General features: G+C 44.4%; 1 protein-coding gene across 2 annotated transcripts in view; it reads right to left on the bottom strand.

Annotated features, from left to right (window-relative positions):
- The window catches only part of LOC104316467 (uncharacterized), a 67,339-nt gene that overhangs the window by 43,908 nt on the left and 787 nt on the right, over positions 1–22,644 (bottom strand). For both annotated transcript variants that reach the window (XM_069800347.1, XM_069800348.1), the window contains exons 3-4: positions 4,307–4,382; positions 2,559–3,049 (exon numbers count right to left, since the gene is read on the bottom strand). In XM_069800347.1, the coding sequence (XP_069656448.1) occupies positions 2,559–3,049; positions 4,307–4,382 (567 nt within the window). The remainder of the gene's footprint in view (positions 1–2,558; positions 3,050–4,306; positions 4,383–22,644) is intronic.

Below are 22,644 nucleotides of genomic sequence, written 5' to 3'. Positions count from 1 at the left end.
ATCACCATCCAACATAAACAGGATTTGATGCAAAGGCAAAACACTTGGCTTCTCTTCATCCACCCCTGAGTAACCACATCATGCACTCAAAAGCGTTGTCTTGTCTCAGAACACATTTGCCTCTGGCACAAATTATTCTTGCCTGATATTCTTTGTCATCTGTCAGCTCCACAGAGCTGCAGGAATGGGAAGTAAGGCTTAGGGACAAGAGTGAAAATCCACATCTGCTGCTCAAATAGAGCTTCCAACTGATCACGCTTTTCAGCTGTATTCTCATGGGCAAGCACATGATAGTAAGGATAAGAATCAGGATAAAGCAAGAATAGCTTTATGTTCAGAGCCCAGATGAAGCCTTAGAGTAGCCAGTTTAATATTATCATTCCTCATTTGCATTACCTGACTAAAAAACGCATGATGCCAAGTGCTGCCCAGGCAGTTAATACAAGGCATTTTTGTTGGAGAATGAAAACAGACCAAGAAAAAGAAACACCCTGGTCCCATTTTACAAGTGGGGAATTGAGGTACTGAACAAGACTTGCACAGCTTCATACAAGTATTTTGTGGTAGAACTCAAAACAAAACCCAGATTTCAGATCCTGTCACAAGACATGAGATCACTGATTTTAGCTAAGCTGATGGGAATCCAAATGTCAGTAGAAGACTGAATCTACAACATTATTATTTCTATCATGATTTTTGTAGCAGAAACAAGTACAGGTAGCAAGCAAGAAGTCATCATAAAGCTTCAAGATGTTACTAGTTGAAAATTAACCAATTAAAGCTATAAAAATAATACAAGTGACCAAACACTGTTACAATACTCAGGCTGCATCTCACTTTGTATGTTTCCCCTCCAACCCCCCCAAAAAGTACACTTTTAAATTAAAACCACTAGCTGAATATCCTTTTTTTAATAACAGGGATTCCACAACCTAGAAGTGTTAACAACACCTATAGCAAAAATGTCATTTAAAACACACCCCCCCACATCTACCTCAGATTTCAACTTCTTTTGCAAAAATCTTTGCCACAATTAATCCAGAAGTGTAAAGAGCAGATGGATCAGGAAGCAAATCATTCTCACAAGGCTTCCCAGAAAAACCACAACAGTTTGGAAAGTTTATTTAAATTAGCCCATAACCTTTACCAGCACACCCCCAAACACACTGCTGAAAGGAACTTAAGGCAGACCAGGTAGATGCTATGCATGGGATCCAAGTCAGAGAAAGCACCTGGGCCAGAAGGAACACTTCTCTATTTACTCACATGCAGTTTGAAAAAAAGAAGGCTGGGTACAGGCTTACCAGCTTTCTTCTCCTCTCATTAGGATGACAGACTAATTAGTCTGTCAATATCAGCAGAAGATTTGGGTGATGTGAAATGCAAGACTGGGCCTTTTGAATGTTTTGTGAGCAGGAACTTGGCTAGAAGGGGAAAGAGGGGGCGAGGAAAACTGTACTAAACCACAAGTCTCTGCATTATGTATTCATGCAATGTATGCTGCCAGCAGGACTGAGAACAAGCAGCAATGTAATGAGGAAATGGAGGGGGTCTCACTTATACATCTGGGAAAATAAAAACATAGTCCTTTCTTTTAGTGGATCCATCTTGTAGACTTAAAGGGAGTGTTTTTAGTGAGGTTAAAACTAGTACATCCAACCAGAGGCAGTGAAATTCTTCCCTAATGAGAGGAAATTCAGAACTGAAAATAACTTGTCTAACTTGCTGCAATTTACAAGGGTCAGCAGTTGTCTGCAGATACTCTTTCCAGAACAACAAATAATGAAGAGCAACCTGAAATATGAACTCTACAGCAACACCTTCTGAAAGAGAGGCACCAGATGGGCACTGTGCAGGGCAACCCACCCCACCGGTACCAGGCATGTCCCATTTCCCAGCCTCCGCAGAGATGAGGCAAACTCCTAGCATTCACACACCTCAATCCCAGGTCCCTACAAAAGTCCTGCAAAATCAAGAGTAACTGCATCTAGAGCAAACTGTAAACAGTTTGTATTTTTAAAGTGTTAAGATAAAAAGCACTGGTTTACATTGCTGTAAAACTCCTGGGAGTCATAAAAATACCTGGGCTCAAGGAGGTGAACAAGTGTGGAAATATCTATCATCAAGTCTACAACCACTTTGATCACAAAGGTATTTTTTTACATATCCCTAAGCAATTAATTTATTTTGGAGTAAATGGTATGGGTTAGATCATGGCAGCAGGGGTAACTTGACAAAAGTGAAGTCCAGTGATTTTGTTCCTGTGTCATGGAACAAACTGGACAGTATGGGTGCTGCCTTCCTAATGGGGGTAGCAAGAGAACAGCCCAACTGTAGCAAGAGCCACTCAAGTAGCAGCAGCTTTACCTCTAAGAGAGTTATCTACATCTAGGCCTAGTTTATCCTAGACAGCAGAATTACCAGTTACGCCCCTGAAGACATGATCACAAGAAGCAACCCTATGAATTTACTGAACCCTGCCTCAATAACCCTTTTCCATCTTTGCTTACAACACCTCTCAAGTGATGCGGCTTTCCGCATATGAAGTTCTGCCTTACCTGCTGCATTTTTTCCAGGTCAAGGCTGGGCCTGCTGACCTTATCCCCGTATCCTTGTCGATGTCTCTTACAAGGCATGACTTGCTCAAGGCCCGCCCCAACACTTGTGAAGATTAAAGGTCTGGAGGCTGGGCTCCGCACCAGGGGCTGGAGTCTCTTGGGAGGGGAGGCACTGAACAGCACAGGGCTTGGGCTGGCGTGCAGGCCATCAGCCTGCTCTGCCACAGGCTGGAAGGACATCGCGCACAAGTTCTTCACTTCTTCATCACTGGAGGAGGTATTGTTGCTGTCGCTGCAGCAGGCAAGCCTGCTGACCTGGGACCACTTCCGCTTCTCAGCAGCAAACTCTCGGTTGATGCGCTCCAGCTCCTCTTCTGAGCTGTGGCGGTCAAGGCTGGCATGGAAGAGGGCCCGAACCTTGCAGCATTGGTTCTCCTGGTTCTGGAGCTGGTTGGTGGCCAGAGGGGTCAGGGTACAATTCCTTCTTCTCTCTGGTGGGAGGAGAAGATAAAGGAGTGGCAGGGCAGATCTGTGTCCCACGCCCTAATAAACTGGGGCTGCTTTCTCCTGACCTGTTTTTTTTTAATCTCCTCCCAAGTAAACTTTTGAGCTCTTTTCCCACCTCTTCTTCCTCAGAAGAAACACTCCCCAGCTGAATGCTTCCCTTTGGAAGTTTCCAGACCTTTGTTTAGACCTGACTGCTAAACATCCCCTCGCAAGCTGTCACCTGGAATTCTAGCTGCAGAGCAAGAACATGGACCTGCCGCCCACCTCATCCCCTGCACGTGAAGAAGACATGATCTTACAAATGCGTTAGGCACTTGCCTCTAGCTAAAAACATTAAGTTCTAGTGACCAGTTCTCAAGGCAGAGGAGGCAAGTTACATTATTCTAAGCAGTATGTCTATGGCTCAAATAGAGATCTGGTTTCTGGAGGTTGAAGTCCTCTTTCTATTACAAGGCTTGTCACATAAGAGAGCCTGCTTTCAGCCATAAGCTGGGCACGCTTTACCTGTTCTGCTGAGCTCCATGTTAAGCATGTGAAGCAGGGATTTGAATTTTGATAGGACATGTCCTGTGGGTCAGGAATTTAACTTCTGCCTTTGCATAAGAATCTACTTGAATTTGGCTAAACAATGATAAAACACAGGGCATGCGCAAATGGCAGAGACTTAACATAGCTCAACAGATGCATTTATTACAGATTTCACCCTGCAGCTCTAAGCTGCTTCATACTAGAACCAAAAACAACAACAGAGCACATGTCTATCAAAGACCCTCGCTAGAGATTCAAGAATAGGACTGCTCAATACCAACAGTACAGGAGGAAGGAAGCGAGCTAATCAATGAGTCCAGGGGAATGAGGAAAGTGAAGGTCAAAACTCAAAATGGCAAGAAAGAAGAAACCTAGAACAAAGATGACAGGTGCACAAGCATAGAACAGAAGACAAATTTTTAGTTCCAGCTCTGCTGCTGGCCCAATTGTAGACCTTCTCTGCCCCATGTTGGCAGCACTGGGACCTTAACATGTGGTTAACAACTTCCATCTCTGGTAAGAAAAGTGTGACTGCAGCATCGGATAATACCAGCTTCTCCCTGTGATGTCTCAAAGACTTCAAGGTGACTCATTTAATGCATCTGGTTGTGGTACACTGGGGACAGAGAAGGAGGCACTTCCAAGAGCACAAGTGAAAAGCAAAATGGACTTCAGCTGTAGCATCCCAGGACCCTCCTATCTCATCCCTTTACCTCTGTCGATCTGAGCAAGTTCCTGGTTCTCTCCCTCAGAGTCATCGCTGTCCTCATCACTTGGGGGGTAGGAGATCTAGGGGGCAAGAAGAAAAGGCTTCATCGTGAACACTGATTACTTCCCTGCTGCTGCCCAAGTCACTTCCCCCACCCTCCCTCTCTCATATCCTGCAGGTGTCCACCCCACCTAATCACACCACCGGGCTGTAGCACCTCCCTATATACACATCCTCATCTCCCAACCTCAAACTCCCATCGTATCCTCTTAACTTGCAGCAACACAAAACACACAGCCTACCACTATCTCTACCTTACTCCACCGCCAATTCTTTCCCAAGCACAACACACACACCTTGCCCTCAGCTACCCAGACATGCAGCTTATAACCTTCATGGCCTACCTACATCATGTAGACAACTAAGTTTCCCACTGCCCAAATAAAGACACATCCTGTCAACAGCACTATCATCTTGCAAGGCACCCACAAATGAAGTTGCATGTTAACTTTAGCCATCCTATGTATGTACCCACACTTCCCCCTCGAAGGCACACACACATAAGCCAAAGAACAGATTCATCTTGCTTTCCTACACGACAGCTCTGAAGAATGTAATAGCAATAAAAGAAACAGGATTTCACAGAAATGCAAACAATAACATTATGCTGTCCCCACCAGCACAGAATCTTACAGTACCACTGAAGACCCTTAAATACTCCAAGAGTAATGACAATTCACATATTTTGTCTGTCAGGAATTTTCAGGAACATTTGCTCTGGGTCACCCAACAGACTTCACCAAACCACTTGCTGTATACCCAAATCCCCACTTACTCAAAACATGTTTGTCATGGTTTAACCCCAGCCAGCAACTAAGCACCACACAGCTGCTTGCTCACTCCCCCATCCCACAGTGGGATGGGTGAGATAATTGGGTCAAAAAAAAAAAAAAGAAAATTCATGGGTTGAGATAAAGACGGTTTAATAGGACAGAAAAGAAGAAAATAATAATGATAATAATAATAAAATTACAATAATAAGAAGAATTGGAATATACACAATGCAATTGCACTTAAACTTGGTAGTTGCCTCGAGAAGGGTTGAGAGATCTAAAACCAAGCTTTTGTAGGTCAGATAGATCCCACTGCTGCTGAGTTTCCTACATAGAGGAAACCCTACTTACCTTGTTCCTAAAGTGACTTTTGTTCTGCTGCATAGAGCATACCTGGAAGTTATTAGATCAAACCTCTGAGCTATGCAGCTTAGTATGTGTCTCTAGCAACGGCCAAAACCAAGTAAGTCAAAGGAAAATGCAATACTTCAAAAGAAACCTTTCTAAGAGGCAGTTCTGGAATAACAAGATCATTGCAAAATGAGCTTTATTATTCCTTACACCTTTTTATTCATAATAACAACAAACATTCCCATCATTCTTAGCTGAGTCTCACAAGCTACTTGCCCACAACAGAATTCAGTGGCAATAGGTTTCAAAAGGTTACATGCTGTGTTTCCATTTCAAAGTGTCTGATGTGCTGTGCTTGACTTTTATAGAAGGTAAGGCAGCATGAAACCATTACACTGATATGGACCCATTTCACCTCCACCACTGTTCCTAGGGAAATGTTCTTGGAGAGTTTCAGCCTCCCAGAGACCCAAAAGAGCAACTACGCTTAACTAGGGGCCTATGAAAGACACATGTAGCTGATGCAGAGAGAAAGGAATAGTGAAGAAATTCTGACTGATACTGAATTTGACAGCTATTAAGTCAACACACCTATTTTGTGACAACCCTCCAGGATCATCTTTGGGGTTTTGTTCCTCCACAAGAACTGTTGCCACCTTTTTTTCTCCTCTTTTTTTTAAAGCTACCTTTTGTCCTTCTATATTTATATAGCCCTTTAAGAAATCAGAAAATATTTTCCTTCCTTGCTAGTCTTTAAACTACTCTCCCAACTGTCAAATGATGAATGGGGAAAGTGGCACAGATTTATCCCCATTGCTGATATTCTTTAAGAAAACACAGGGGGTTGTTTTTCCCACCACAACTACAATTTTCTTGTATATATTCACACACACGTCATTTAATAAAAGGCAGCTGGCACTGAGGAACACTGCCAAATTAACAGACTTCTAGTTGCCCCCAGAACAGGTATAATACCTTGTTTGTGCCATAGTAGTTCATAGAGGGGACAGCTGACACTGAGGTGCCATTGTGCTAGCTGCTGTACAGACAGACAGTGGTCCTGTCTTCATTACAAAAGCTAAGGCTCCAATTCTAACTCAAGAGGTACTGACCTTAGTCTGTGGCTCATTCCCACGTAAAAGCCTTTCATTTGGACAGGGTTTTCAGTGAGGTTAACGACTCTGCCTGGGAAACCTATTAGCTCCAGTTTTTGTACTATGTAAATGTCAATACACGGCATGGTGCTGCTTCCAAAAAAGAGGCAATGACATCTAGCACATGCAGGTCAGAGAGCTGCTGCACAATGTCACTGGCTTGAGATGCTTAAAACAGGAATTGGATTTGAGTCAATGAGTGACATTTTGAAGGTCTTTGTGTCTACCGGTCCTGGGCTTCCAAAATATTCACTCCTCCCTGTACAAGAGCAATTTTTCCAGCCCCTAGTCTCATATAGATAACTCTCCTCTGCAAAGTCCTCCCCAGTCCCACAGGCAGCCCAAGACTAATCCCCTGTGAGTTGCCTCGAACACTTCTCTACAGGCTTTGTTCAGAGCACCTGCGAGAGAAAAGAAATCTCTTTCAAACAAGATATAGAGTCTGTGGATTTGGTCCCATAGTATATCCCAAAGAAATTAAAGTGGTAGGACAATATGAAAGGCTTCATGGAAAAAAGAGGCTCCCATGGTCTTGCTAATCATCCTCCTGATGCTAGCCATGGAAAAGTAAGCACCCGCTCCTTAACCAACTGCAATTTTTATGAGCAACATCAAATGCTTTTCAGAATCAAGGCAATTAGAGACACCTATCGAGCCACTTTTCTTGACACCCACCCTTTCTTTTGGAAGAACATACCAGTAGCACACTCCTCTTAATATTCAGACTTGGTGTCTCCCATTATTTCCACTGGTGTCATTACACCCTTGCTCTAGACAATACCCTCAGAAATTAGGATATTTTCACAGTATACATCACAGGCTAACCACAAAAAAAAAAGCCTTAAAATCCAGCAATTGTGCATTTTGTGCATGAATGAAGTAAACAGATAAGACTCAGAAGTCACATTGCTTCTGATGTCCCATGACCTGCACTGTCTCTCAGAAGTCCTCTCATCTCTGAGCAAATACGCTCCTACTCGGTCTTCCTTCACATCTTTCAGAGACATCATCATTTTGCTCCCATTTGTCATTTAGCAAGGTCTTCTATTTTAGTATTGCTACATTCTCTTTTTATTAGTAAATTCTTCCACAAATTATATCCTGGTTGTGGGAACTGAAGTCTCCCAAGCTCCTATACATGAGACCCTAGCTCCCACATTCCCTAACAGAGAACCATCGTTCATAGCTGACTAACCATTAATCTTAGAATTGAAATTTTACACATGAAACTCCTTGCCTTAATATACCACACAGGCAAAGATTAATGGAAGATCAAAAAAAGGGTTGTCTATCTGTACAGATAACAAGAATTTCCAGAAACCATGAAGATACAGGGAATCAAAGACTAATGCTCTGACTAGTTGGAAATAAATGCTCTCTCCCTTGACTCTTCCCAGGCTTTAACAGTAACACCTTCCCCTCTTCAAAAGCATTCCACTAAACACAGCGGTACTGTGTTCAGGCCTCCAGCCTCCCTTGCACTGTCCCTGTCTTGTATTAGCCTCAGATTTATTTTTGTCCGAGGCAGCACAGCCTTGTTTTCCTCACAAACTCAGGACTGTGACACTGCTAAAGCAGAAATCTTGATCTCCATGTCAAAGATACCATTAGAGCATGGCTTCATTCACAGCATACAAATCACAAAACTGTTTAGATTGGAAGACACCTCTTGGTATCATCTAGTCCAAGCCCCTGCTCAAGCTGGGTCAACTAGAACTGGTTGCCCAGGACTGTGCCCAGTACACTTTGTACTTTAACATGCAAAATTAAAGAGAAGAAAATCAATTCACATAGATGTGTGAATGTTTACAAGCCATGATATAAAACAAGCCAGAAAAAGGACCGGTGCCCATCCACCATCCAGTCTTTCTTCAGGAAACGCATCAGATCTGAAGTTCAAAGACGGCAGCCTCCTGTTGATGAGGATCTCAGTCTTACACCTGGGTCCTTCAGCTCCAGCACCAGACATGCCTTCTGGCAGGCTAAGGACTCCTACCATGCCAGATGGAAACACGGACAAACTTCCCCATGCATTTGATTTTTGCATCAATCTCCAGTAAGAAAAGATGGGTTTGTGTAGAATAACCAGATGGTATTTAAGGAGAACTGAGTATAAAGCTTATACCTTTGAGGGAGATTTAACATGAAAGACAAACTAGCAGATAGAAGAAAAAGCTAGAGATGGAGAAAAATCTTTGTCATTCTCATCACACTGCTGCTTGTCAACTGAGTAATGATAACTAGCTCAGCCAGAATTGCCCAGCTCCTAAAGGGTTCTGCCACCCTTAAAGTCCTGAAATACAGCAGACAATAAAAAAAACCTCACCCTGTTAAAGTGGAGTTCCTCTTGGTTTTGCTTACAGAAAAGAAATTAACATGCCATCATATGATCAAAAGTATTACATTAAGAATCATCTGGGAGCTCACAAAAGAGAAGGGAATCTCACTTCCAAGGCAGAACAAATCTCTCCCAACAGGCTTCACTTAACGGCTGTATTGTTCTAAAAAACTTAACACCAACGGTGTGGCTTGGTGCAGTGGAGGGTGTGTGCGTGAGGAGCAGGTAAAGTAGAGATACAACTGACTACAGGCAACCCCTCATTCCCGGCTTGAATCAAGAATGCACGCAGGCTGGAGGGCATCATTCCCAATCTCCCTCTGGGAGGGAGGGAGCTTACCTCCAGGGAGGTGGCTTCCCCAGCAGCTGCCTGTGCTGCTGCATATAAGGCAGTTTGCAACACAGGCTCACTCACATGAGCCCTGGTACTCCAGGGAATCTGTGGAACCAAGTAAAGCCCCTTCCAAGTGCCCTGGAAAGAGACTTTGCTGACTTGGTCTCACGCACTGGTTCCTGACACAAAAGCAGAAAGGGATGATGACCTCACCAATGACTACTGATATCTCTGCTATGGGGAACCAACTTCCATTTCTTCCAACTTCAGATTGGGGAAATTAAACTAGTGTTCACTTACCTTCTCCCTGCCACACTTCCTGCAAAGCAGCTGTTAGAGACATCAGCATCCTACAGCACAGGGCTCTGCTACCAGCTCTCCTCTGTCGCAACTGCTTGACTCTAGTAAAAACATTTTACTAAGTTTCCGCAGTGTTATTTTTCCAGGTCAACAGTTGACATGGGACACTGCCTGATCTTGAATGAGGGAGGCGCCATCCTCTCAATTAAAAGAAACTCCGAATTAGAGTGGGAAAACAAGGGAGATTATGAGACACTGACAGGTAGTTTTGAGCCATGGAACAATGTGAGGAAGAAGGAAGGAATGAGTCAAACAGACCTTCAAATTACATCTAACTCCTCTCCCAAGTTCTCCTTTAAATTTTATTTTGGAGATATTCAGCATTACAAGGACAATTTATACTAGTAAAACAGGCTGTAATGCTTGCTCTCTCCTCAAGAAAAGCAGCAGAGTTAGAGATTAAGTTCAGTTCAGCCTTCAAACATCCACAAGTGAGATACGACTGCCCAGACTAGATCTGGCTTTTACAGCTGGGGTTCTTCAACAGCTAAACTTCCAGCCAGAACAGTCCAAACTAGGAAAAAGCTTTCTGAAGTCTTCTTTTCTGTTATTATTTTCCTTTTTAATTTTCATAACAGCTCTGCCTTCAACTTCCTTTCCCCATTTCCTTGCAAATGGCTACAGTTCAAACCCAGGGTTCATAACTGTTGAACATTGTCCTGCTTGACAGAGCAGCTGCCTGGCTGCATCAGTGAAAGCAGTGATGGGCCAGTGGGACACAGCACTCCGAGGCCCTTGTTTTCCAGGCCTGCTCCATGCCAAAGACAGCAAAATTCCTATTTTTGTAGGAATGCTGCACATTTAGTCAGACACGTCATCTTCTGCATGGTCCTAGAGTCTACCTAACCGTCAGCGGTTTCACAGATTTAAGGGAAGCAGAGAGTCACTCTAGGTAGCCAAGTCTGCATTGTTTTAACAATACAGATGCCATTTTTGCTGAATGCTTACCTTACACAGACACAGGCAAATATGGTGACTGGCAACTCTCAGGGTGCAAGTGGTGGGAGTCATTAACCACAGAACATGGAAACTGAACTTCTGTTCTGAGGAACAACGACTGAACTTGATTTCCAGAAGCATGGGCTTAAGTTGGGTTACCTAGATCTTGAGAGGAAAGCACTAGGCTTACACAGAACACTGAGGAGATTAGTGGTGGGTGGGTATGAGAAGGCACATGTGTGGTCCTCTTACTGTTTTAAATCCTCTCCCTCATGCTTCTGTAATTCCACTAACAAATTAATACACGTGTTTTGAACATACTGTTTGCATGACAAGATTATGTTTATCTACTGCCTACAGCTCCTGGAAAGAAGTTACACCTGTGGCCAAACCTGACTAGAACTACAGAGATGACAGGGCACTGCCCCAGGCTTGGGGATCCTCATTTTGCAAGTGGAGTGAATCAGAGGACTCCGTGCAGACACAAGTGCAGTGGGGCTGGCTTCAGCACTGGGAAGGGGCACAAAGAGACTGGTCAAAATGAGTGACCAGTTCAGGCCAAACCCACAGAGCACAGCTGGACTCTCTGCACTCTCTCATCTGCCCTACATCAGTTCTCTTGCAGCAGTCAGAGCCTGCATCAAACCTCCTTTTCTAAATCTCCCCCTGTTCTTCCTAGGGCTATGCTGAGATGATTTTGCAGGGGAAGACTAAAGATAAAAACACCGTGGGGTGGGGGTGCAGATAAAAAAAACCTAGCAAGTCCCAATGCCTTGCCATTGCTTCAGAAAAGTATGGTATACAGCACCAATGAGCCTATGGCACATGAACACATGGACTCCATAGTCACCAGAAACATCCGATGTTCTCTGATCACAGGGAAGCGAATGCAGCTGATGTCTACAGTTGAGACTCCTATCCACCATGGGTCTGTTCTCAAAAGCTCCAGGCAAATATTGTTAGAAGAGCAGAAGCAAGACCATACTTCTAAATTCCACCCAAGATAAACCTCCAAAAGGCAGTACTTGCAAAAAGACGAGAACAGACTCAGTTCTACCCAGCAGAGACCAATGATATAGGCACCCACACATATGCACATGCTCCTCCCACCAGCCATCAAACTTGCGTGACAACAGAAGACACAAAAGGAATGCTATCTACTAAAAAATGCTTTTAAAAGCCTCCTAGGCAGAAAACACCCAGACTCTGGTCCTTAGCACCCCAAATACTCCAAATCTGAGAGAACTCCATTCAGTTTATTTATCCTCAAAGCCACTGAGAACCAGAATCTCTCTGTATAAACATGCTTCAGTCATGTTTGGGGCCATGATTTCATAGGTCATGATGTTAGACCTTACAGATAGAACAAGGTCATTACAGCCGTCACTCAGCAGGTGGATGGGGTCTGGCAACAAAGGTGTTACTGCTAAAGTAAGGCCTTTAATCCTCCAATTTCCTCCTCCCCTTCCCAGACCACAATGTGTTACAAAATAAGACTGCTTCTGCAGTACAGGGGCCAGAGGAATGCTGCAGCTCCATGCTGTGATATGTATCATCCTTTCTGGTAGCAAGAATTTTTACAAAATTCTCAAACTATCCCTATGTTGTTATCTTAATAGGCTGGTTAAGGTTTATAGCTCTTACTGTGGCAACAGAAACCATACACTCCTTCAACTCTACTCCTACCTGCAAGTGAAGCTTCCAGAAGTGCCATTTCCCATTAAGTCTCCAGCAAATCTTCTACTCTCCTCCCACCACTCAGTTTCTGCTCAGTACAAATATCCAGTGCAGCCTGGCCTCAGCTGGCAGTCACCTGCATATGATGGACTCACACAGTAAATTTCTCACCAGTTCTGCTACTCTACCCATGGCTTTGCTGATGAAAGAGCGTTATGGTTAATTCATGTCCAAGTTTCAAGGATTCTCGTGGAAGACTAGCATTCACCCGTTAACTTTCTCATCCTATGCAGGGAGACGGCATTTTACATACATAGTTCAGAAGGGAATTAGCTAAGAAAACAATGGTAGTGTCAAGAAGCACCCATCAAAGAGAAGCAGCAACCTACAAAACGGTTGTGCTGCAAAGAGATCCCTGACAGCACACAGCATGGAGCCCTGGCATTCCCCTAGCTCGCACCCTAGAGGAGCAGTGTTACTCAGCAGTGTTGACACCACAAAGCACAGCAGTCCAGAAAGACCAGAAGAAGCCTGAAGGATTAAGGACCTTCATTACAGGGCCTCATCCACCCTGCATTAAGATACAGTGACTTAGTTCCATCTATAATTTACAGCCCATTTGCTGCTAAACCTCAACTCCAAACACAGATTAAGAGCAGCCCTATTTATCACAGGCTGACACCCCTCTCAGACATAAGGGAAAGACAGTACAAGGGACACCTAGAACTGGAGAGGCACCTATAGCATAGCTAATCTTACCTGTTATGCATGTACTGAGAGAGGGGAGGATGGGAGATGGCTGTTCACACCACTGCCAACCACTCCTGCTTTAGCCACAGGGATTTAAATACACTCCTCCCGACTCACACCCCATGCCCACTGGCCCAGCTCAGTTATTACATTGCTGTGATGAGTAAAGGTCCCTTTGTACACACCAGCTTCTCAGCAGTTCACAGCAACTCCCCAGCATTGCATGGATCCCCTCCACCAGGGAAGCACAGCTGACAGCAGCTGGCATAAACAACACATCTGATAATAGTTTTTCCATTCCCTCCTCAAAAGATCCGGTGAGGGCAACTGCCATTGCCCTGAGATACTTCGTTAGCTAAAGGGGAAGCTGCGTGCATTGGGAGACCTCACTCAACACTCACCTCTGCTCAGCCATAAAGAGCTGCATCAGCCAGGTTTGCAAACACAAGGAACAATGCCTTACAGTCAGGCTGGAAAATGCATGTGGAGCACATGAGACATTTCAGGCTACTCCTATAAAAATCCCACATTAACCCTTTTGAGTGCAAGCGGACGCAAGCTGTTTCATCTCTATAGATTTACACCAAACGTCTTGTGTTTTGTCATGGAGCGAGCCAGTAACACAGGATAATCCTTCAAGACCAGGTCTTTGATCTATATGGTTAGGCAACTTTAAAGTAAGAATTAGGACCATGTAAAAACTTGCAATGGCTCTCCCTGCATCAGATCCTTTCCTGGTAGGCATTGTGTGATTCCAAGTGGTTCCTAGTTGGGAGAATCAGGCCAAAGGGGTAGTCTCTTCACCCCACACATGGAGGGATGGGCTAGAGATGAGTGGCAAAAGACAGAATTTGAACGCTTACTCTCTCCTCCAATATATGAGGCAGAAAGCACAAAATTAAATTAGTAAGAGGCAAGTTCTAAACAAACAGCAGGTGATCCTTCAGCAACATGTAGTCAAGGTATGAAACTTTTTGCCACAGGTTGTTCTGGATGCAAAGACCCTACATAGATTTGGTGGGGGGAAGTGAACAGGTTTAGGTAAAAGAAGTCAACTGGGCTACTAATGCACAGACAGCAGTTCCATCTCAAAAAGTCCCCAAGACCAAAATACGTGCTGTTCTTAGTCTCCTCTAGGTCCCCACTTCTGGCACTTGCAGGAGATAGGATATTGGGGTGGGGGCAAACAGACTGTAGGTCTAACACAGGATGGGTGCTCTTAAGCCTCATTCATGGAAGCAGGCCACACAGCATATACATTCACTTGCAATGTCACAACACAAGGGGATGCACAGAACAAAACCTGACAGTGTTCTCACAGATCCAAAACACCTCACTCACCATAGATAGCTACTGAGACAGTGTCCAGCATCACAAACTAAACTGGCACCCCCACATACCATTTCAGGAGCAAGACAGGGGAAATGTTGCATTGCACTGCAGTCCTCTGCAAAATACCACTGAGGGGTTTCCCAAGAATGACTTGTTCTGTCCAAGCCAGAATAAAGGGGTTTCTATGAACAAAAACATATATATAGAAGCTGCTGATTTTTTAAGCTTCTAAATTATTTCACTTCATATGCTCCACACTAAATACTGCTGTTCTCTCCTGTTAATTAGCCTTTGACCAAAGAACTTTTATTTCTTCAGAATAACCAATTCCTAGGAATAAAGAAAAAATAAAAGAAAAGAAACCCACACACAAACACAGTCTGGCTGCAGACAATTGTCTGGAGCAACCACTTGGCTTTGTGTGTAATAACTGGGTGACAGGATATGGAAGGATTATTTTATATTTTCCCAGCTTACATCCAGACACACTCAGCAAACTGGAGGATCTAGCTGCCTGTCTGGCAGCTTTCCTCAAGATGGAAAACTCCCTGTTCAACCAAAGGAAATTTTCATCTCATCTTATGCCCATACAGACCTTGGCAGATTGTGGCCTCTGATGCCAAAAGGTAAGGACATCAGTTAAATAAAAAAGAGGCTGCATCATGGAAACAGTGTGATCCCATTAGGAAGGAGTAAGATGAGACAGATTTCTGAACAAAATGAGTGTGAGGGGATAGGATCTTTATGCCACCAGCAACTTGAATTCTGTGATTTCCTTGAAATCAGCAGCTCAAAACCTGGTTTGTAGTCCAGTCAAATCAATTAATCAGCCACCCAAGGCCAATCAATAGTTTGTTCCCTAGAAATGTCAGAAAACAAAGTCCACCTACTCTCATTGTGGACATCAATGAATATTGAGGTATTTGGGAATACTTTATCCAGGCACCTCCTGTCCTTTCATAAATCTAAATTCAGATAAGGACCATCTACCTTGCAGTCAGGCAACAAACCTCAGGTTAACCCATCCCTGAAATGAGACATCAGTAATAAAAACCCTCCTCAGGATACCTAGGCTCAGGTGCTGGTTTCCTCTTTTCCTCAGAAGGTGTTTCTAGCCCTGAACTCTTAGGTGTTCTCATATGGGCTGATGCTGGAACAAGGGCTGGGAGGTAATCCCAGGCAAAGCTGTAAAGGGCTTCTCAGGTGTGTCTGCTGGGCATAACAACCAACCCACCCAGTCATGCCAGTCCCACAAGATGGCAGCTCATCTGAGGAAGGCAATCCACAGCCTCACAGTTTACCATGACTGAGTAACACCTCCCCAGGCTTCAACACATCTCCTCATTGACAACACTCATTTAGAAGGTACATGCCAGTGGGGCACAAGCATTGATCTCCACTACCAGCACCACAGCTCAAGCCTTGGCAAGCTGAAGGGGCTCTGCAGCCAGACTTCATTTCTACAGTGAGCCTGGATGGTGGGCTGGCTGGCTAAGAGTGCTGGGGGAGGAAAGGGCTGGAAACAGAGACTGGTCCGCACCAGCTGCTTGCAAAGCTGACAGTCACTCACAGAACCTTCTTTGGGCTTTTAGCTCCTGCCGCCCCCAGATGACATTCTGCCATGCTAACCCAGAACAACTAGGAAGACCCAGGATTTGGATTATTGCACATGCAGGTATGTGGCAGCTTTGATGCAAATCTTCCAAGCAAGATACTTTCTTACATCCAGCTCCAGCAGGAAGTTTTCATAAGTGTCCGCAGTACTTCACCCTCCATGAAGCCATCAAGGCTGGACTAGAGAGGCAACCAGGTGAGCTCTTCACATGATGTACCCACACAAGGGTACTTTTCTTGTAGCATTCCCATTCTGCTAGGGCTGTCTCAAAGACAGAACAGCAGAAGTTCACCTGGCCAAGTGCTTGGTGTGCTGCAGTGATTACAGAGGAGGAAGAGAGACTACTCACTGTGTAAGATCCACTCCCTCTACCTCAGCCAACTCCCAAGATGCCCCAGCCTCAAAATGCCTGTCCTACAACTGCACAATTCAGTATGTTGTATATACTGAGGTACACAGGGAGGTCACATCAATATCCAAACAGACCAGCCCATGTAAGGGAGGAGGTTATAATTGGTCTGAAAAGCAAGAACATCATAGCAAGAGAGGGGAGAAATGTCCAGAGGCACCCTGAGCTGTCCACCCCCAATGAGTGACCAAGCTGGTCCAGAAGAAGCCTTCCTTGAACTGTGCTTCACCTGTGTGCCATGTCCCCACAGCTTGGGCAGGCCTGTGCCCAGATTGGCATGGAGACAGCTTTGCATAGGTCACATTGGGCCATACATCCCTTATGTCAACTTTTAGGCCTGTGTCACAGCAGAATTCATACTGCACAGGGAATGCTTTCTGTGCAGATAAAGGTCACAACTAATTAGCTTTTCTTTAAATCCTTGCCTGGGTGTTCATGCTGAGCAGTTGTGGGTGGTACTGGTGCCTATTCAAAAACAGCTTAGCTGGCTGACTCTGGTGGTCAACAGTGGTGAGAGGACAAACAGGCTCTGCCCACAGTCATGTAGCAGAAAACAGCCCTGAGTGCACACATACCTGTGATGTTGGTTGCTAGGAAGAGTTGGGTCACCCGGCAACCTGAATCCCACTGAACAGGGGAACAGGGGCTACAGATAAATGCATGGGGGTAGGAGGAGCTGGTGCTGCCTACACTGCGGGTGGGAGTGTATTTCCCGCTGAAAAGGGAATACAGCCCTTGGTTCCCATACTGAGGAATCCCAACAACACTTCTGTGACCCCAGGGATGCTCCAGGAACAGCTAGAGAAGCTGACTAGACTTGCATGCTACAGCAGAGTGGTACCCTGCCCACCCACCACCCCACAGAAGTGTCTTAGTGGATGCAAGCCTTGCTTTTTACTTTAAAAAGAGGTGAACCCACTGTTTTGCAAAAGCCATAATTAAAATAAATGATGACCTGGGTCTGCTTTCTATTTTCACTTCAAATAGAAGCTATTCCCCTGCTCAGGAAAACTTTCAGCATCCCAAACAGCGCAACATAAATTCAGGAGCTATAAGATGGTACATGACAGCAGGAAATGAAGTAGAACTGCACTGTCCAGCAAAGCAAAATGGATTAATCTGTTTTCACTGAAATGCAAAAGTTAAATACATAGTATTACATTTTCAGAATTCAATTTTTCATTCCAATAAAAATCAAGAACTGAGAAACATAAGGAAAAGTAACACTACTTCTTCATGACACTGGGGGGTGGATTTTTTTTATTTTTTTTTTTTAAATCTAGCCCAGATTTTCATCAGTCATAAAGACGACCAGCTGAGAGGATGTTTCACTAAACTACCCCAATGTCAATGAACTTCCCATTATGCTGTATTTGCAATATCTGCAATTTGTCTGAAGTGCCACTCTCTGGAATTAAGTCATTACAGGAGATTATCAGTGCTGGATGTCCACACAGGAAAGATGACAACCCTTGAAGATTCAGACCTTAGAAAGCAGACCAAGTAGAAAGAATTCCGAACCTATTATTTTACAATGCCTCAGGCAGAAGTCTCTAAACCTTAAGGTTTCTGAGTGGCTGGAATTGCCTGTTCTATTTTTTGCCTTGGCTAAGTATCTATCACAGCATTTCTAACCCACTAACATAATTTTAGTCCAAATTATCACATATTCATAGATACTCCAATAGCCAAAATTGTACTTACACACTTACACTTATGCAAGTGCTTGTGCCCCTCCTGAGTGAGATTAAGGCAAACCAGAAGGATCTAATGTTACCAGCTCTAAATAGGAGGAAAAGCAAAGCTTAGGTGTAAAACAGAGTCCTCCAGCCCTAAAGCAATGAACCTGTTTGGTGGTACATGCTGAAAAACCCATGAAGGACAGAGAAAACCTTCATACACCACAGGAGAAAGACAAAGCTAGATTTTCACTGTGCCAAGCTGTCTTCAGCCAGCCTGAAGACCAGTGGCTGGCTGAACACGTGACAAGCAGTCGACCCAAAGAAAGGAAATTAATCTGTCCTCATTCACACAAAGCATGAGTCCTTACACAGATCTTTGAAAGCATACACACTGTGCATCAATAATAATGATGCTACTTCACTCTTTTGGTCTGAGGAGGAAAAATTAAATAACACGTTCCTGGCTCTGCAGAACAACCAGCTACCACAGGGAAAGTGACTCAGAAGTCACTACCTGCAAGCCTGAGGTTCACTTTGCACGATCAACTGAACCCCCTTCATATAGGAAGGATCAGGATGATTCCCAGTCGCTCAGCAGGGCAGGCCAGCCAGACCAGAGTCTCATAGCTGATTCCAGATGCAGATACCAGAAGAAAATAACTGACATAACTTGCTGGTCCCCAGCACTGTGTATGCTCATGTACAAGCTGCAAGGGTACATGAAGAGAGCTGACATGGTGGCTTTGTTAGTGCCTAGTCCACAGTTCCCTTTTAAGCAACTGTAAGACCAAAATTACGTAGCAGAGAAATGCAGTTCTCTGCCACCAGAACAGACTCACATATGACTTCATTTCATTGATTGACATTAAGGAAATGACAAACATTTCTTAATGACCTCTGCCCAGGACAAAAAGGAATATGTCAAGTACACAGGTAATTTAACAACTTTTGTGGATCAGTTGTACCGCCTACAAAGTTGTCTGTGTCAACAGCAAAGTTGGAATGGATTGCCACCCTTAAAGGGCTCAGTTCTCTTCAGCTACATGTTTCAGCCAGTTAATTTTTTAACACACCACAATCCAACTGTTTCATTCTGATAACACCTAGGGCCACTAATTAAGGGCTTAGTTTGACTGGCAACGCACAGACTTGTTCCAACCAGATGCTCCCTGCCCCAAGGAGCTTGCTTGCAAGCAAAGCTTAGAAAATCAACACCTACACTTTAGCCACTACACAAATATGCAAGGGCACAAGAGTTGAAGAGGGATTTGGAAGAAATGCATTTGTGTGAGAAACCCCTACCCCAAGTTGCAGAGATGAACAAGACATTTCATTTGTAGAAAGCTGAGTCGACTGGAGAGTACTTCTAAGGGCTCAGTATCAGTACTCCATCACATAAACCCACATGCAACCCCAGGATATGCATTTTAAAAGCTCCTTGAACAATTTGACTTATAGTTCAGGAAGGGCTTCTCAGGACTACCAGTCCAAAACTATGAAAGAAAACAATAAAAACCCCATACTAGACTGTATTGGACAACCAACAAAAAATTCAGGTCTTGAGTTACAGGCCTTTCTCACTTTCCTTATTTGAAGCATTTCACTACAGTATAGGACAATCCCCTGTTCTCACTCTTCTCTCCTGCCCCACAAAGTCTGCTCTGCAACAGACCCAGTTGCCAGCTGTTATCAAAGATGAGCCCTAACCTGTAAAGTCAGATCTGCTTTTGGCTCTCGATTTCTAACAGCCAGCCAAAAACAAGGTTTCTGAATCTGGCCTAATCTCTAGCAAATAACACCAGATCATTGAAGCAAGAGGTGGAACAACAGGCTGAGGCACAAGGCTCCAACTCAAAATCCTTTCTTGGATTTAGCCGCAGCAGCTGAAGGACTCTAAGCCAATGGGCTGGACTATGAACCACAACAGCCTGGGAACAGACATGCTGCCACTTAGCCACCCCTGCTACAGGGGCATGAGTGTCCAGTGAGGAGACAGCAAGGTCAACAGGACCAGTCTTCCAAGGTTAAGGGTTCAAATTTGAACCCTAACTACCATGCTTCACAGCCCAGCTACCCGTACCAGAAACTGCTGGCAGCACACACTAACCCAACAGCAGGTGAAACAGTCAATCCCTCCCTTCCCATTATGGTGACTTCTGGTGAAAGGACAATAAAGGGACACTAGCTTCCTCAGCAACAACAGCATGAACCAGCAGACCTCTTGAGTCAAAGCCCTCTGAGCAGCCTTAGTTGTCAACTGCCTAAAGACCAACTTTAGTCAGGAAAAAAAGAAAAGTCCATTAGATCAAGACCCAAAGCTTGCATATTTCCTGGTTTCACTTACAGGAGGCAGTGGCAGCCTCTCAGCTTCTCCAAGCCAGGGAAGGCTAGGAAGACCTATCACACCCACACCAAACCAATTCAAGGCACATGGTACCAAAATTAGATCTTTACAGTGGGCAGAAATTGAAGATTCCCAAAGTTTGGATGCCAATCCAAGGTTAGTCAAATCTCCCAAGCTTACAGGAATGAGTTGACCATTTACCCAAGGACAGTCTCCTGGGACTTTGCCTAATGGCAGTACTGTTGCAAGCTAGAAACACAACAGCAGCTTGTTTTCCCTTGAATTTGGGACCTCCAACAAAGGTCATAAAGTGCAAAAGCAAGTGGGTAATGAAGGAGAAGACCAGCTAAGCACCCTATTTTTAAAGCTCAGAAAGCTCTTGGTTTGGGTTGTAGATGCAGATCAGTTCTCATTCTATCTGAATTAGTTGCACATTCTCCCTTACACTACTACAGACCTGATTTTATGCTCACACCTAACTTTTCACTAGGTTTCAATGACAGCAGACTGGACCTTTTACATAATGCATGTACCATATCTGCCAGAATACATACAGACCTGCACAGTCAGAGCAACATGAGAAAGTTGAGAAGGCAGAAGTCCGGTCTGTGCCTGGCAGCCCCACATCATCCGAGGGCAGTAAAGGGAGATGGTACAGGACACTTGGCCTCATCACAGGGTCAATGCACCATGGTAAGCTCCCACACCGCTTGCCATTTGTGCCACCTATCCCATGTCCATACCTGCAAGATCTGGCCCAACACCTAAGACAGCACTACACACTCTATTAAGTGATTAGTATGCTGGTACAAGGCTCAACCAAGACCAGGCAGCTGCACATGGTCCCCAAAGGCCTACAAAACATATATAAACCCAGAGTTTGAAAGTCTGGCTTTCTGCCCATACACATGTATATCAATCATTGCACCACTCCCCACAGCAGGCTGCAACAATACCTCTGATGGTCTATGCATTAGCCTTGCAAGAAACAGTGCAAGCTTAAGTCTCTCTTCTCCATTGAGCCTGCAAAAATGCAGACCACCTGTTTACAGCACAAAACCTTGGCACTAATATGAACAAAATGGCTGCAGACACCCACTCCTGCAGTTTTTCCTGCATGCCTCCAAGCATCCCAAAGGCTGTATATACCCCTGAGAGCTCCTTCCAAAGATTCTCAGTTTCACAACCTGAGGCTCCAAGAGACAAACAATAAAGCTAAAGGGGGTGATCACAGCCACAAGGCCCCAAAACACACTGTTCAAAAGAAATCCCCCACTGCCTCTGCAGAGATATTCTGCACTGAATCAGTCCACTACAACCTAAAGCACTGCCCTTATTTTATTTCCAAAAATAAAATCTAATCCTTTCTCCCCCAAGAACCACAGAGTGTGCAATCCTCGCAGGAAGAAGTACATAGACACAAACTTTGAGGAAACATCAGCACTCTTTCTAACAAAGTTGCCATCAGCTTGTCCAGAGTGACTGCGCAGAAGTGCAGCTACACGGCAATCCCCCTCTGTGTAACACATACAAAAGACTCCACTGGAGTCTGGTATATGGATCCCCAAACCCCAACTCAGGCAAGGAGGGCTGCTAGTTTTCCCAGATCCTTTATTTGATTTGGGGCCACGCACTACACTTCCCACAGTACTGATGCCAATCCAGAGTAACTTTGCTGATTTCAGGGGGTATCCTTTGGTTCACAGCACTTTCACCAAATAAGGATCTGGTAATTTTTTGTAACTCACTCATCACAACTCCATTTTTATCCCATTGCACATGGCTCAAAAATTCCTTCTTTCATTTGGCAGGAAGGGCTTAGATATTCCTTATCCTGAATCCTCACTTTTTCTTTTGAGCAGTAAGAAAGGATGGAAACAGAGTCCATGGGTCAATGCAGTGAGCCAGACTGCAAAATTCAGCTCAGATTCTGGCCTTCAGGACCAGAAGAGAGAGAAATGCAAATAATAAGCTGAAAGGCATTTTAGGCAAATCATGTTTGTACAGTACCTAGCATAGTGGGGTTCCAGCCTGCCAAGGGCTGGGAGACTACAGATTGCACACGTACAAAGGTAACTAGACAGACAGGCAAATGCCTATGTAGTTAAATGTGAACCCCATTAAAAGTAAATACTGCTAAAGAACGGACAGATACATCTGCCTTTATCTACCTTTCTGTATGACCTATTGAATTGTGCAGGTCAACTCTGAAAGCAAAGGAACA

This window comes from Haliaeetus albicilla, chromosome 13, assembly GCF_947461875.1.
Source record: "Haliaeetus albicilla chromosome 13, bHalAlb1.1, whole genome shotgun sequence".
In the NCBI taxonomy this organism is placed as follows: Eukaryota; Metazoa; Chordata; class Aves; order Accipitriformes; family Accipitridae; genus Haliaeetus; species Haliaeetus albicilla.
Note: the sequence above shows the minus strand (reverse complement) of the source record. Positions and strands in the feature narration are given on the sequence as shown.